Below are 16,649 nucleotides of genomic sequence, written 5' to 3' on the forward strand. Positions count from 1 at the left end.
ATGCTTCCCCCACCAACGATCGGAACACCACGCACAAAATCTATTTTCTTTTTCTGCTTACTACTCTTATTCAGCCTAGTCTCTCTTTCATTTTCCGGCGACGCCTTGCTGGGTCCTATGCCTCTGTTTGGCAATCAGGTGAAGGCCACTCTTGGGGATACTAATAGTTTCTGTAAGGATACACCTGGACCTTGTGATCCACAGGTCACTGCGCTTCTTGCCATTGCTGATGATCTTGGATATCCAATCACGCTTGCCCAATCCTGGAAAGGAAATGATGCATGCCAGCTGAACTGGGCATTTATCACTTGTGATTCGCAGGGGAAGAATGTGACTACTGTGAATCTTGGAAATCAGCGTTTCTCAGGTACTATTTCACCATATTTTTCGAAATTGACTTCATTGAGGAACCTGTATTTGAATGATAATAATCTTACCGGTCCAATTCCGGAAACCTTGACAACTTTGCCTCATCTTCAAGTCCTTGACGTTTCTAATAACAATTTGTCTGGGCCTATACCCTCTTTTCCACCTGCTGTAAAGATTTCTATTGATGGTAACTTATTTCTTGGGAAGAATGTGAGCTCCAGTGACCCAGAGAGTGGTGGTTCACCTGATACGGTGTTGAATTCTGAGGCTCCCAGCAATTCAAATGGGTATACGTACTCTCTTACAGTCGGCCTGGCTACTAAAACTATTATATTGTTTTTTGCTTTTGTTGTGCTCAAAATTCTCATAGTGGTTGTGTGTTACAAGTGCCACGCCTGGAGGAAAGGCCTATTTGTGAAAGATGGTCGGATGTCGAACAATCAGACCGGGGAAAAAACATTTCCGGCCAAAAAAACTGGAATCGTGGCTATTCCAATCCAAGTTCTTGAAAAAGCGACCAACTTTTTCAGTAAAGAGAATGTGTTAGGGAGCGGAGGATATGGAGTCGTTTACATGGGTGAATTAGATGATGAAACTAAAATTGCTGTGAAGAGGATGAAAGATGGAGGAACACTTACGAAAAGAATGAATGAGTTCCAAGCAGAGATTTCATTTCTGAACAATGTTAGGCATAGGAATTTGGTCACATTGCTTGGCTATTGCATCAATGAAAACGAGAGGCTTTTGGTGTATGAGTACATGCCACAAGGTACTTTGGCTCATCATTTGTTTGATTGGCAAAAGCAAGGCTTTGGTCCTCTAACTTGGAATCAAAGGGTAACAATTGCATTAGATGTGGCTAGGGGGATTGAGTATCTTCATAACTTGGCTCGTCAAAGTTTTATTCATAGAGATATAAAGTCCTCAAATGTTCTTCTCAACAATGACATGAGAGCCAAGGTTGCGGATTTCGGGTTGGTCAAAATGACTTTGGATGGCAAATCTTCAGTTCATACACGAGTAGCTGGGACATTTGGTTATCTTGCACCAGAGTATGCTAGTAAGTACTTTTGTCTCATTTTATCTGTCTTGGCCAAATAAAATCTCCCTTTTTTCTTGCTTTACTTATTTTTCGATTTTATAAATTTTAAATTAAATATTTTGTGTTTAATTATATTTTTAATACTCTCTCTATCCCATTTTATGTGTCTAATTCGGTTAACAAGACTTGATTGGATTTATTTTAATTTGATTTTTCATAATATTAAGTTTAGTATTAGTGTTCAAAATTTATATATTTCGAAACTACACTAAAAGTATTATTAAACATTAAAAAAAATCAAATTTAAAAATAATTAAAGATACTTTAAAGAAAATAAACAAAGATGAAAGAGTTGGTTTGACTAATGAATAGTAAATAAGATAGATAAAATGTGACAAATGGAGTATATTTTATAAATATATAAATTTTATACATTAATATTAAATTAGATACTTTAATTTGGGTTTATTTGGCAAATAACTGTTAGCCGATTGGGTTAGCGGGTTTGACTAGCTGATATCATTAGCTAGTTGTAGAAAGATGTTTGATAACTTAGCTGTTAGTTGATAGTTGATAGCTAATAATATGCAAAATGACCTTTAAGGGTATGAGTGTATTATGTTATTTAACCTTGATAACTCGTAGTATGCATGAGATGGAAAAAACGGTTGGGAAATGTGAAGCTTCCCCGGGATGTCGTTCTCTGAGGATAGTTAATGGGAATTGAACAATGCGAGGCTAAGCACAAGTGCGTAAGAGCCTCAGAAGCTAGATCTCAAGACTAAACAAAGAGCATTATCAAAGTAACAAATGAAAGTAAAGCAACAAATAATTGTAGAGAAGCAAGTAAGTGGATGGAGGAGACTAGGACTAGGTGTTCCTTGAGTGGATGCAACAGAACGGCCTTAAGTATATGAAGTAATGTAATGCATTGATCATGATTCTTGGAAGATGTTTCCACTGTCAAGCCACTCTCGAGGTTTATTTGGGCTATCAAGTAGTAGAACCCTACTCTCATAGCAACCCTACCTCTCGGTGCAAGGCGGAAAATGCAAGTGGAGTAAGCTATAGTGTAGCCTCAATCTCTTGGTGGCTACACACCTCCTAGACCTCTTGTATAATGCAGCCGTCATTATACAAAAGTCTATACAAAGTTCACTCCCAACAAGAATTCAAATCAATGCATCAAGTCATCACTTCATAATTGCAATCAAAACATTCTAGCATCCTAACAAGTAAACATATTCCTAATTCCCTAAGAATTAGCTAGACATTGTCACAATAGAATAGCTAAGATGAAGAACCAATGGAAGCATTTGGAATAAAAGTAAATTGTAATTGAATGAAATAAACAAACTTAGCTTCAAGAACAATCTTCAATCTCCAAGCAAATCTCAAATCAATTGTAGTTGGAATCTCCCTAGAATCATTAGATCAACATGTCAAGTTGCTACAAGAACCCCAGGGAGGATTCTCTCTCTAAAATCTAAAGTACAAGTCTGAACAAAATGTAAAAATCTAGATTTTTCTCGCTAATGAGAACAAGGCTTCTATTTATAGCCGCAATTCTGCCCCTTGTCACACAGGCTATCACGCGGTAACGGCCTGCATGACAAGGAAAATTGGTGAACAAAGGGGCTCCATCACGCAGGCTATTGACTTTCTTTCCATCCCTTCATGCCTTTTTCATTGGGAGTAGAGAATCACACAAGCTCACCATAAGAAAATTTCACCGGCCTTTTGCCTTATGTATACCGAGAAAGTTCATTCTAAGCCTTGCCACCTTAACTTTCACAAACCATCCCGTGTACACTCCCATTTTGAGATATCCTTGACCGAGGTCGTCCATGGAAGTGGTGGACTGAACCTCAAACAAGCATGCAAGAAATGTAAATCTATTTGGGCCCTATGCAATCGTCACAATGGTGTAAAGAGGCAATTTTCAAACATTTTCAAAAAATTGAGGTTGTCACTACACATGTCACACAGATTTACAAGATAAAATGAACAACAACACGCAATTGAATTCAAGTGCACAATCCAAATACACAATCATTACAAGAGTATGAAAATCAATAAAGCACAAAGTGCACCATTTCCATACTTTAAACCGAATACTGTCCTCGATGTTCAAGCCCATGGGTGTGGGGTGAAAAAGGTGGGTGGCTCAAAGAATGGTACCCCTTTCTACACTTTAGAAGTGTGTATGGAGTCGGGGTTTCCACACTTTAAAAGTGAGAACGGGCCACGAGAAACAAGAACATGAATAAGACAAGTGGTCAAAAATGCAAGAATAGGGAACAATGGATGTAGGGGACTCCCTTAAAGAGTTGGTCAAAAGAAGTAAATCCCCACGATTCAGTCAATCCCGATCAACCAAAGCCCCTAAAACCCAATCAAATGCTATCTGTTCTCCTTGCTAGGCACATACAACAACATAATCAAGGATAATTAGTAGAGCACAAAATGAGAATAAGAAATAGATGCTACTAAATAGAAAGGGGATCGGAGTAACAGTGCAATACAATCAACATTAAAGTAAATCCTAGCACAACGACATCAACTAAGCAAAGTACTAACTGAAGAAAAATAAGCAAACTACTAAATGAAAAATATAACATAAAGTTTAAAGAAGTCTCAAGTCACCATATATTTATGATATATATTTATTTTTATCATAAATATATATTTATATATGGAATAAGGGTTAAATACGCCATCGAACTGCACACAATAATGCAATTAGGTCACTGGACCTAAAAAAATAACAATTGAGTCTCTAAACTAATCAATTTCATACAATTAGTCCAATTTAAACTTTTTCAGATTACTAACAGGTCATCCCATATTTAAAATATTTTTTAAAAATTATTATTTATAAATAATTATTTAAAAAAGAAAAAGTCTAAAAGTTTCTTCGTCTCAGCGGAGACTTTTTTTTTTAAAAAAAATAATTAATTTTAAATAATAATTTTTTTTTTTTTAAAAAACCAAATAAATTTGGGGTGACCTGTTAGTAACCCGAAAAACCTGTAAATTAGACTAATTGAATAAAATTGGTTAGTTTAGGGACTCAATTGTTATTTTTTTATTTTCTGTGGTCTAATTGCATTATCGTGTGCAGTTCGATGACCTATTAGACCCTTATTCCTTTATATATTTATTTTTAATGTACTGTAAGTTTATTTTTAGTGTGCTACTTAAAAATGAACATGTAGTACATTAAAAATAAATATGTGGTATACTAAAAATAAACTTGTATAAGTGATCTACCTTGCAATATGGACTATATAGCCAATTGTATAATTTGCCATTTTTAACCTAAACCCCTAACTATATATTGCTAAATAGGTTGTTATCCATCCATTTAAAATGTGGGTGATAAATGAGTGGTTATTCTCACTTAAAAGAATATATCTAACTAGTTCTAAATGTAACTCAAAAAATATAATTTTTGTCAATTTAAATAATTCATCATCTTTTCCTCAAAAAAAAAAAAAATTCATCATCTACTCACCCTACAACTACCATATTTTATAATGCTTGCTTATACTTGTATGTGTTTCTAGCAGCTACGGGACGAGTCACAAAAAAAGTAGATGTTTATGCATTCGGAGTTGTTTTAATGGAGTTAATCACGGGTAAAAAAGCTGTCGATGAGACGTTGGCCAATGAAATGTGTCATTTAGTCACATGGTTTCGCAAGATTATTAGAAAAAGGAATAACCTTGGGAATGCTATTGACCCAACTCTTGATCATGATGAGCAAATATTTGAGAGCATTTCTAAGGTTGCAGAGCTAGCAATTCACTGCACTGCAAACAAATCTTTTGGACGACCAGATATGGGACATGTTGTTAATGTCCTTTGTCCCTATGTACAACAATGGAGACCTTTGAGACCAGAAGAAATAAATGAAAAATGTGGTGGTCTTGACATCCATATGAGCCTTCCTCTCGTGTTTGACTATTCATCTACTCAAAATTTGTCCTTGATAGATACACAACTTTATAGACACCGTCCTAGGCGAAGCGCACAATTTTAATTTTTAGACTCATATTTTCTTAGATTAGATCAATGTTAGTTTTTGTGTATTGGGCCATTGGCCGTGTTTATTGTCAAAATATTCTTGTTTCCTTGCTCTTACAAAACTATGCTTTCTTTTGTATGTCTGGTTGGAAACATTTCCTAGTTTTGTTTATGTTAATCATGTTGCTTATATGGAAGGGGTAGATTTTATGTAGTAGGGTTTTTAGTGCTATATATACGGGTGATGGCCGCTAAAGAGAGGTGTGGAGCATACAGATCGAGAATACATCAAGTATGCAGAAAGGCTACTCAAGGGATGTGTTCCATCAATGGGACTATAGTCCGTCATTGAGCTTTTGATTTACATGTATTGATTAGATGGGAGTATGATGCAATTGGTGTTGCAACTTTTTCAAGGTAAAAAGGATTCTGCGTCATGAGGGTCTTGTGATCATCAATTTCTAGCGGTACTCTTGAACAGTACCAATAGATGCGGGGAAGGTGATCGTATTGTGTAAATTTCAGGGTCATTCTACTTAAATATGCTTAGTAAATTGATCTTGATTTGGGCTAGTGCCCCATGGATTCAACCACGTACGTTAACTCTTGGTGTCATCCTGCATTTTATTTTGTCTTTTGCCTATATGTTGCTCTTATAAGAAAATGATAATAGGGCTCCAGTCTCATTAATCTAATCTGAATAAGTTAATCTGTAGTTCTTGTGTACTGAGTATATATTTTTCAATTGGTATCAGAGCGTGTATCGTTTAACATGCTAACGAGATTCGTGAGATACTCAGTGTATTTTTTTTTCAAGATAAAAAATGGGTAATCTTGTCCAAGGCATGGTTGCAGTAGGCGCTAGGCGCTAGTCGGGCGCCCGGACAGCGCCTAGCGACGCCTAGGCGCTAGGCGGGCGCCAAAAAAACAGTGGTAGACTTGCAGTTTGACAATTTTAATGAGGTTGTTTTCAACATTTAATCAAATAACACATCCAAATAAATGAATTAATGATAATTCATAAGTCATAACATGGTTTTCAAAAAAAAAAAACATTAAAACAATATTAAAAATTAAAAATACTCAAATACTTTAATCATCCAAAGATTCTAAGTATCAAACTAGTCTATGAGTGTATATATGTCATATATATACATATATATATATATATATATATATATATATATATACATATATATATATATATATATACATATATATATATATATATATATACATATATATATATATATATACATATATATATATATATATATATATATATATATATATATATATATGTATGCGCGCGCGCACACACACACATATATAATTGAACAATAGGCCGAGCCGATCGGGTTAACTCGACCGAAATGGACAAGTTAACTCGACTAACTTAGACGATAGGCGGCAAAATCGGCCGAGTTAGGCGCTAGGCAGACGCCAAGGCGGCCGGTAACCTAGGCGGATGCCTAGGGGAGAAATCGCCACGGTCTAGAGGCGCCTATATCGATTTTTACAACCCTGGTCCAAGGTAGCTGGATCTCACGGGCTCCGAAACTTCGATTTCCGAATTTGGAAATTACTTCACAAGTTTGCTCAGATGATGGATGAGATCGAAATTCACAATATGAAAATGACCCCGCTCATTTTTACTTGATTTTTCATCCGTTAGATCTTACAGATCAATGGTTTAGATTTGTCCTCACATTCTCACCTGGGACATGGTTCTCATATGATTAGGATTATATATATATATATATATATATATATATATATATATATATATATATATATATATATATATATATATATATATATACATATATATATATATATATATATATATACATACATATACATATATATATATATATATATATATATATATATATATATATGTATATGTATATATATATATATATATATATATATATATATCTATACATACATACATACATATATATATATATGTATATATATATATATATATATATATATATATATATATATATATATATATATATATATATATATATATATATATATATGAAGTGGTTCTCGTGCGAAGATGCTCTCATGTGAAAGATAGGGAAAAATCTAAGTCATTGGTCAAATCTAAATCAACCGTTCAAATCAATACTTTTTTTAAAAAAAATGGCATTGTTCAGGATCTGCTACTGGCTACTCATAAGCAATTCTACTTCCTTTGATCTCTATTCTGATTGCTAAAATATGATTGGAAAAGGATAGTGGTTGTGTTTTGGGACAGTAAAAAAGATTAAAAAAAAAAAAAGAAAAAAAAGGTGCATCCTCAATTAAAAAAACAAACTGTAAAAAATGGCGCACCTTAAAAAAGGAAAACAATGCACCTTAAGAATAAAAACAAAGCACCTTAAGATGGAAAACAACACACATTAAGAAGGAAAACCACGCACCTAAAGCTTTATATCGACGCACCTTAACAAGGAAAACGACACACCTTAAGAAGGAAAACCACGCACCTAAAGATTTAGGCCGACGCACCTTAAGTTTCAACAACTGACGTTCTTAAGCACACATATCAAGTGTTTTAAGACGGAAAACCACGCACCTAAATCTTTAGACCGACGCACTTAAGTTTCTACAACTGACGCACCTTAAACACATAACACAAAAACCACGCACCTTAAGCACAAAAATCATGCCCCTTAAGCACAAAAACCATGCACCTTAAATTTGACCTAGATGCAAAAAGGTCAAATTGCCACCGCGTTTTTTTAATTCGTAGCTTGTTAATCATGGACTTTGATCTTGGCAAGATCAATGGCTCTCTTATCACCCCACGTTCGCACCTGAGCACACCATCTGCTTCCCATGAGACTGTGAGACACAACATGAATGCACACAGTCTACTATATGGATGCACAGATAATAGAGTGTGTGCAATTTGCCCCACATGAGTGCACGCAATATAGGGAAGGGTTCGGGTGCATTCATGTTGTGTGTGTGTGTGTATATATATATATAGGAAAGGGTTCGTGTGCGGGTATAGCTTCTTGTGCAGTTATGCGGTTGACGCACCTTAAGCATTAAAATTGCCCACCTTAAGTACACAAACCACGCATCCTAAGCACACAAACAAAGCACCTTTAAGAACACAAACTACACGCACCTAAAGCTTTAGGCCGACGCACCTTAAGTACACAAACGACGCACCTTAAGCTTCCCGTGCGGTTGTGCGGTTGACGCACCTTAAGTACACAAATCACGCACCTTAAGCACACAAACAAAACACCTTAAGAGCACAAACTACATGCACCTAAAGCTTTAGGCCGACGCACCTTAAGTACACAAACCACGCACTTTAAGTATACAAACCATGCACCTTAAAAACACAAACCACGCACCTAAGGTTTTAAAATGGCGCAACTTAAGTTTCAACAACTCACGCACCTTAAGCATACAAATCGCGCACCTTAAGAAGGAAAACCACGCACTTTAAGTTTCAACAACTACTCACCTTAACCACACAAACCACGCACCTTAAACACAAAAATCACGCACCTTAGGCACAAAAATCACGCACCTTAAATTTGACATAGATATAAAAAATTACCAAATTGTCATCGCGTTTTTTTTTTTTTTTATAAAAATTTCGTTAATCTTGGACGTTCATTTAAGCATGATCAATGGTTCAGATTTAATCTCACAACCGCGTGGGACACACCCAACCGCACGGAAACTGAATTATATATATATATATATATATATATATATATATATATATATATATATATATATATATATGACTTCTAATCAGGTGAGAACCAACCTTAACCTGTGAACTTGTGAAGGATTGCACTGCAACTACAACTTGATTGCATTGCTATGACTTCTAGATATGCCTAGAGGACCTTGCGGTGCAATCGTATCTAGGTGCGGTGCAATCCTTCACAAGTTCGCAGGTTAAGGTTGGTTCTCACCCGATTATGGACTATATATATAGGGAAGGGTTCAGGTGCGGGTATAGCTTCCCGTGCGGTTGACGCACCTTAAACATTAAAATGGCGCATCGTAAGTACACAAACCACGCACCTTAAGCACATAAACAAAGCACCTTAAGAACACAAACCATGTGCACCTAATGCTTTAGGCCGACACATCTTAAGTACACAACCCACGCACCTTAAGAACACAAATCACGCACCTAAGGTTTTAAAATAGTGCACCTTAAGTTTCAACAACCCACGCACCTTAAGCATACAAATCATGCATCTTAAAAAGGAAAATAACGCACCTTAAACATACAAACCACGCACCTTAAGAAGGAAAATCACGCACGTTAAGAAGGAAAATTACGCACCGAAGCAACCACACAACCGCACTTGAGTAGGTCAACCGCACGGGAACGCGTTTCTATATATATATTCCGTTCATATATTGGTTATGTCATTGATAACTGCAGAACTCGTATTGCCGCTTTTTTGTATTGTTCAGTCAGTTTTAATTTATCCCTAGATCAGATAATTACCTAGCTCATAGTTTAGCTTCTACTGCTTTTACTCAGACTTCTGCTATGAACTGGGACTCTGTCCCACCAAACTTTATTTCAGCGCACTTTGAATAAATGCCAAGCTGGCTCCTTTCAAAAATAATATATATATATATATATATATATATATGTGTGTGTGTGTGTGTGTGTGTGTGTGTATTCAAATGAGGACAAGTGTATTATAGAGAATTGTGAGGACAGATGTAGTGTGTGCCATTACCTGGTATGTCGTGTGCATGGCTGAATGTAGTCGTGTGCCACAGTTTGTATGTCGCGTGCTAGATTTGTTAATTTATAGAGCCTGGGTTCGAAACCTGATGTTTACATTTATTCTTGTGTGCCATTATGTATTAAGTTGTGTGCCTGGTATTAATTTGTTGTGTGCCCATTATTTGTCCTCACAGTCCTCTATATATTGTTGTCCTCATTTGAACTCAACCCTATATATATATATATATATATATATATATATATATATATATATATATATATAAAGTAGTAAAATTGAATAATTTAGATTAATTAAGAACAACATCATTAATGCATACAAAATAACTATGCTCTGTCACAATTCGAAGAGTGCCTTCTTGCCCCAAAGAAGAACATCATTAATGCATACAACAATGGGATTTACTCAACTAATAGTTGCGAGTTTATTTCGTCCCTCAAAAGTGACTTCTTAATTAAGAAGAACGTCATTCACATAAGCTTTAAGATTCAAATATGAAGATCCATGTTCTTTCATGGAACTCTTAGCTAATTCTTTCCATTTCATAGCATTCTTTCTTAGCTCAACTCCTTCCTCTCCCATTACACATTCAATGCACCTCTTCAGCTCACGAGCTTCAACAATGCCGTCTTCATTAGCTTTCACTCTCGCCCCAATTTTCCAAACATCTTGAATGAGCTTAGCGTTGCAAATTTGGTCACTCCACAATGGGAATGCCACAAGTGGCATACCAAAAACCAAACTTTCTACCGTCGAATTCCATCCGCAATGAGTCAAAAAACACCCTATAGCCGGGTGTTGCAGAACCTCTACTTGTGTACACCAACGAACTATCTTCCCTTGCTTCTCCAATTCCTCCTTGCAGCTCAAATTTTCTTCTGGCTTTTGAATACCAGTCAGTGTCTCCCTAAGAACCCACAAAAATGACATTTTACTCTGAACAAGTCCTTGAGCAATCTCTTCCAACACCGTGTTTGGAAGGTCAGAGTAGCTACCAAATGCGACATAAATCACAGAACCCTTAGCCTGAGAATCCAACCATTCCACATAGTCATCCGACTTTTCTAGCAAGTCACCTCCAAGCGAAGTCTCAGAATCATCTTCCCCATCCAAATATGCAGAAGGGACCAAAGGGCCAATTCCAATCAGTGTCAACTTCTTTATAGCCCTCAAAGCATCAAGCTCCAAGTCATCAAAAGTGTTGACTAGAATTTCCGGGTTCTCTTCACTGTTAATCAGATCGATCTGATCTTTCATCCCCTGGATAGCCCAATCCAAAGAATTTGTTGTTGTGTTGGAGAACATATAGGAAGGGAAATCAGTGGGAGCAAGGGGCGGCAACCCAGGAAACTCAACCACTCCATTCTCACTACAACTTTTAAACAAATCCTGGTAACCAGAGAAATAATAGTAATAGATGTCCAAAACCGTGGCAGGTTGAGTCCAAAGAAGTGTGGCCGGAACTTGAAGACTCCGGGCAACTTCCCCGACCCACGCCATAAGTGTGGTGAAGATAATCCGGGTAAACGGCGCTCCCTCCGCCGCCTTGGCCTTGACAAGGTTAGCCACATATTCTGAGCCTTTAGTCTTGATGGACTCATACATGTGGCAGAAGCCATCAGGAGTGCCTTTGTAGCCGTCGTCGTAGCCATGGGAAAAGGGGGCGAAATCTATGCCGGGTATCGCCTGGCGATTAGAGATGCGATTGATAACGTAGAGACTGGTTGATAAGGTGACTTTAACTCCGAATTTGACAAGGCGCTTAGCAAACTGTAAGCATGGATTAATTTGGCCTTGTCCTGGATATATCACCAGAAGAACATGGCAGTCGTCGTTTGTCATCTTGGCTTTCTGAATGGGAAATATATATTTGTAATCTCTAGTATGTGTTAAATATATTGCATTGCAGTAGCTTTGGCATGGAGGTTTATATATATAAGGCATCTGCAGAGAGAATCGACAACACAATCAATAAGATTTTGAATGACGATATGTTTTCAATTTAAAAATCGATATATTAAAGCAAATCCGATCTCATTTTATATTAATTGAGTTCTGTCGTCCTACGTTTTGTCCTAAATATAATAATAAAATTATATCAAACTCAATAATATGATAAGCTTCTAACCAAAGTAGAAATGTCTTGGAGTATAGTAATTACTTGTAATATTGCATAATAATTTAAACACTAGTTATAATATACACATTGTGTAACTAAACTATGTAAGATTTTCCCTTATAATATATATTGTATATTATATATTAGGGACTTAATTAAGTGGTGCAAGTTGACTAGGCTTATTAAGTGGTCTGGTTGGACTTAATAACTAGTAGTTGTTAGTCAACCAAACTCTGTGCCTAATATAAACCTGGATTGATGGGATACAGGTTTATGGATTAGATAGCACATTCAATTACGGTACTCAGACCGCTCAGTAGACACCAATACACCATCTAGGGTTCTGAATCAGGTCTGAGGCAAAACATAGCTGACGGTCTACCGTTAAGAGGCAACACAACAGGAACATCAACTATGGCTGGAGATCTACATGACTACGCTTCCGCTATCATACGAGGTCAGGTTTCTCGTATACTATTGTTCAGTATTAGTTAGACTATTGTATATCTAACATTTGGTATCAAGAGCCTTTATAATCTCTGCCTGGTTGATTAATTATCAACAAATATATATTTTGAAAATATATTTGTTTTTTAATTGTTTCCTGGAAAACAACGAAAGTTATATGTTTAATTTGTTTCATGCTTCTCTACGCATATTAGAGTGCATATTTCTTTTGGAAGAAAAATATTACGTACTATGTATATTTTTTTGGGACATACGCACTGCTCTGCTGTTTTTCTTTTTTGTTTTACGAGCAAGCCTTAGCGTGGGGATAGCAGCACCGTGGGGTGGCTGCGGAACAAAGTACAACGCCATGGGGCATTATAGTTCTGGCTGGCGATAGAGGGAGACATCGGTCGCCGGTTGCCATGAGCAACGACGGTGAGCTTTTCGTGGTCGACGGCGGTGACCTGCTATTGCTCCTCATGCGATGAAGACGACGGCGGCCTCCTGCTTCTCTGTCGGCAGTGGCGATGGTTTTTCGGCAATGCATTGGTACGCTGGTTGGTGCGCTGCTGGAAGAAGACGGACGACTGGCTCCGATCGCTGCTCCTCAAGCTTCGGGCGATGTTTTCCGTGGAAATCGACGGAACAGAGCTACTAAGACGATTGCAATCTCCCTGGTACTCTTAATTTCCTATTCAAATGCAATTACCTTTATTTTACCATATATTAATATTTGCCTAATTTAATAATTATATATTTATATATATTAATTTTGGTAAATGGTGATTATTTGGTTTAATATTGCCATATTAATATTACCTTAATTAATATTGTAAATTATTTTGGCAAATGGTAAATATTAGTAATTGCTTAATTTGGAATATTGTTGGCCTTTAGTTTTCTCTTCATTTTAAAATTATTATTCAATTATGGGCAAATATTTAGTTTTAAATTTGCTATTTGAATTTTAATTTAATATTAATGTGCATATTAAATTGCCTTAAGTATTGCAATTTATTTAGTATTTATGAGTTAATAATATATTAATATGCAAAATCCAAGCATGCTATGTATATTCATAAATTATTTTATTATAATTATACATTTAGAAAAGCATGTTTTAAGAATGGATTTAACATTTTATTAACTCATTGACTATGTATTAAATCTCATTCAACTTTGAATTCTTAGGTCAATTTTAGGTATTATGGCCTATTAAGGTAGCTTGTTTTGGTTTCCCCTTAATTTTGATTACATTTTAGTTTTATGTGTCTCTGGGACTTTAGAACCTATTTTGAACAAGCTATTTGGGACCTATCTTGGGTCATTAAAGTATGAATCCCATCATTTTGATTGATATTTAAATTTAAAAAATAATTACAGCATCTTATAACATGTTTATTAAGTTTTAATTATTACTATCTACCATATTTTGGTATTCATTGTTGGTAATAATATTAAGTTTTGGGTCTACTTTAGTATTAGACAATTTTCCATCCATGTTATAATTCACTTGGGCCGTTAAGGTTTGTGAGCCTAATTTGAGTGACTAAGTGCTATAATTATTGTTTTGGCCGGGTTAGAGACATTAAGGATTTAATTGTTATTTTGGCCATTAATAACTATAACTATTGTTTAAGTTGATTAAATTTTTTAATCTATCAATAGTTTTTCAGGGCCTTAATAATAATTTTTAAGTCTTTAATTTTATGACAAAAGCAATATAGTTGGTATATTGTCTGTATGATATAATGGTAATTTGGTTATTACCTTAACTTCAGTCTCCCTAAGTATCATAATTGTCATGGTTAATTATTATGTGGTAAAATTGAGATTAGTATTTGGCATCTCTTGATTACAGTTTTGTCATTTATTAAGTTCAATTTGGTATTATTAATTACTGTTATTAAGTTTAGGGGCTAATCTCATTTTATTACTTTTCATAATAATTATAATTTCATGGTAATATGCTATATTTGGTACATTGGCATGATTACCACTTCATTTTACATGACTATTATTGTTGGTAATTAAGTCCTACCAATAAATTTTAACGTACCATTTGACGCTGCATCGAGTTTATTGACACCGATAGTAAAGATTGGGAGAATTCTGGAGTCTTTTCTTCTCTTGTGGATCGTCATCGTTGTTAGCGCAATGGGCAGATGCGGTTTGCATCATTAAGGTTAGTCATTAATTATCTTTTATGATTATTATTGATAATTAGTGCTACAGTTACAGTTAACCGCTAATTTTGACTAGTCACATATTTTATCTTTAGAAAAATGAAAACATTAAAAGTGCATTACCATACTTTAGTTTGTCATTACTAATGTTAATAGTGATTATACTGTTACTTATTACTATTAATAATTAATTAATGATTAATGATGACATTAATATTCTTATGGTATTCAGTTATGCACCTTGAACTGTTTCCAAATAAATTTATGTGACAATAATCCAGTTAAGAAAATATTTTTCTTGACATTAATGTTTTTTTCGGACTTCAAATTTTATTAAGTTTTCAAAATTTTATCTGAAAACGTTTATAAATGTTAGCGGTTTTAGCCATTGTTTTTCCATATTTAGTCTCCTACATACATAATGTGATAATATTATTATGGCTATTTATTACTATTTTGGTTATTTGCAATTTTGCCATTAATAATAATAATATTATTAACTGGGTTATGGAGAGTGATTTTGAATCAATTTAGTAATTTTTGGAAAAACATATTTGCTAGGCAATTGACTTTTGCCATTAATTCCATAGTTCATTTAGTTCTTGGAATTGTGATTTTAGTTCTGATTGCCCATTTTTGGTTAAGTATGAATAAATGAATATTTTGTTTAAATTCATATCCTTTAGTTGGTTCATACTCTTTAGATTGTTTTATGCATTCGATCACATTAAGTACATAATATTAAGTTTAATTATGTAATTAAGGTTTATGAGATTTTAATTTACAAATGCTAGCATATCCTTTTGGTTTTATATTGTTTGAATTTGTATATTCAATTATTTCTCATAAATTTGATTTTTTATGCATTAAAACATTTTCCCATGGGCTTACAGTTTAAAAAAAATTTTAAAGTATATATTCAGTACATTATTATTCAAAATGTTGGGTCTCTTTTGGTTTGGACTCATCGGTGTTTGAATATTAAGTTTATACTTTAAAATCTCATATTGTAAATTGCTTTAAGTTATGTAATTTATTTGGAGTATATGAGTTTAATGCTTAATTTTATGCATATTTGTCCACCGCATAATGTTATGTTTTTAAATTATGCAATTTTATTATGCCTTTAGCAATGCATACTTTGAGATGGAATTATATTAGTTCCTATTTAAGTTGGACTTACGCATAAACTTTAGTTGCGGTAGTGCCTGAATTTAAGCACGTTTAGTCCGCTATTTTTAGTTCACCATTTAAGCTTTAATCATAGGTGAACCATACAGTTTACTGGTGTATACCCTACAGTTTTAGGTTCATACCCCCAAACAGTTATACATTAAGTATATATGAATCGGGAAGACATACTATTTTTAATGGCCATGACTTAAGAACATCTTGTGCCACTAGTCTCCTTAAATTGATACTCTATTTAAGGAATTGGTTTTCAGTGAGACTTAGTCTCTAACCACCTTTCCTTGGAGTATATTCAGTTTTTCCCATCACAATTTGGTATAATCTGTTTGTCAAATTTTTAAGTATTCATTGCCAATGTGATTTTATTTCGGTTTATTAAAGAATAGCCAAAGCATCTTTAATTTACTGAAATATCTTGAGTTTTCAATCTTGGTTAATTAAGGAAATGCTACAGCATATTCAGCTACCTAAGATTATTAAGTTTTAATCACATAAAGTTT

At 34.7% G+C, this 16,649-nt stretch overlaps 2 protein-coding genes across 2 annotated transcripts; one reads left to right on the top strand and one right to left on the bottom strand.

Moving 5' to 3' along the window:
* On the top strand, positions 1 to 6,028 carry LOC109175123 (receptor-like kinase TMK4). The gene is made up of 2 exons (XM_019324374.1): positions 1 to 1,429; positions 4,984 to 6,028. Exons 1-2 carry the CDS (start codon positions 1 to 3, stop codon positions 5,454 to 5,456), a joined length of 1,902 nt encoding a protein of 633 aa, XP_019179919.1. The 3' UTR covers positions 5,457 to 6,028.
* A 4,518-nt stretch (positions 6,029 to 10,546) lies between these two features.
* LOC109175183 (crocetin glucosyltransferase, chloroplastic-like) lies at positions 10,547 to 12,045 on the bottom strand. The gene has a single exon (XM_019324437.1). It carries the CDS (start codon positions 12,043 to 12,045, stop codon positions 10,654 to 10,656), a length of 1,392 nt encoding a protein of 463 aa, XP_019179982.1. The 3' UTR covers positions 10,547 to 10,653.
* Between the last annotated feature and the right edge of the window lie 4,604 nt (positions 12,046 to 16,649).

This window comes from Ipomoea nil, unplaced genomic scaffold (genome assembly GCF_001879475.1).
Source record: "Ipomoea nil cultivar Tokyo-kokei standard unplaced genomic scaffold, Asagao_1.1 scaffold0684, whole genome shotgun sequence".
In the NCBI taxonomy this organism is placed as follows: domain Eukaryota; kingdom Viridiplantae; phylum Streptophyta; class Magnoliopsida; order Solanales; family Convolvulaceae; genus Ipomoea; species Ipomoea nil.

Bases quoted from the DNA above. Each gene is read 5' to 3' on its own strand.
- LOC109175123 (XM_019324374.1), top strand. From the start codon at position 1: ATGCTTCCCCCACCAACGATCGGAACACCACGCACAAAATCTATTTTC. The intron at 1,430-4,983 runs GTAAGTACTTTT...TGTTTCTAGCAG, and splicing joins TCTTGCACCAGAGTATGCTA to CTACGGGACGAGTCACAAAA.
- LOC109175183 (XM_019324437.1), bottom strand. From the start codon at position 12,045: ATGACAAACGACGACTGCCATGTTCTTCTGGTGATATATCCAGGACAA.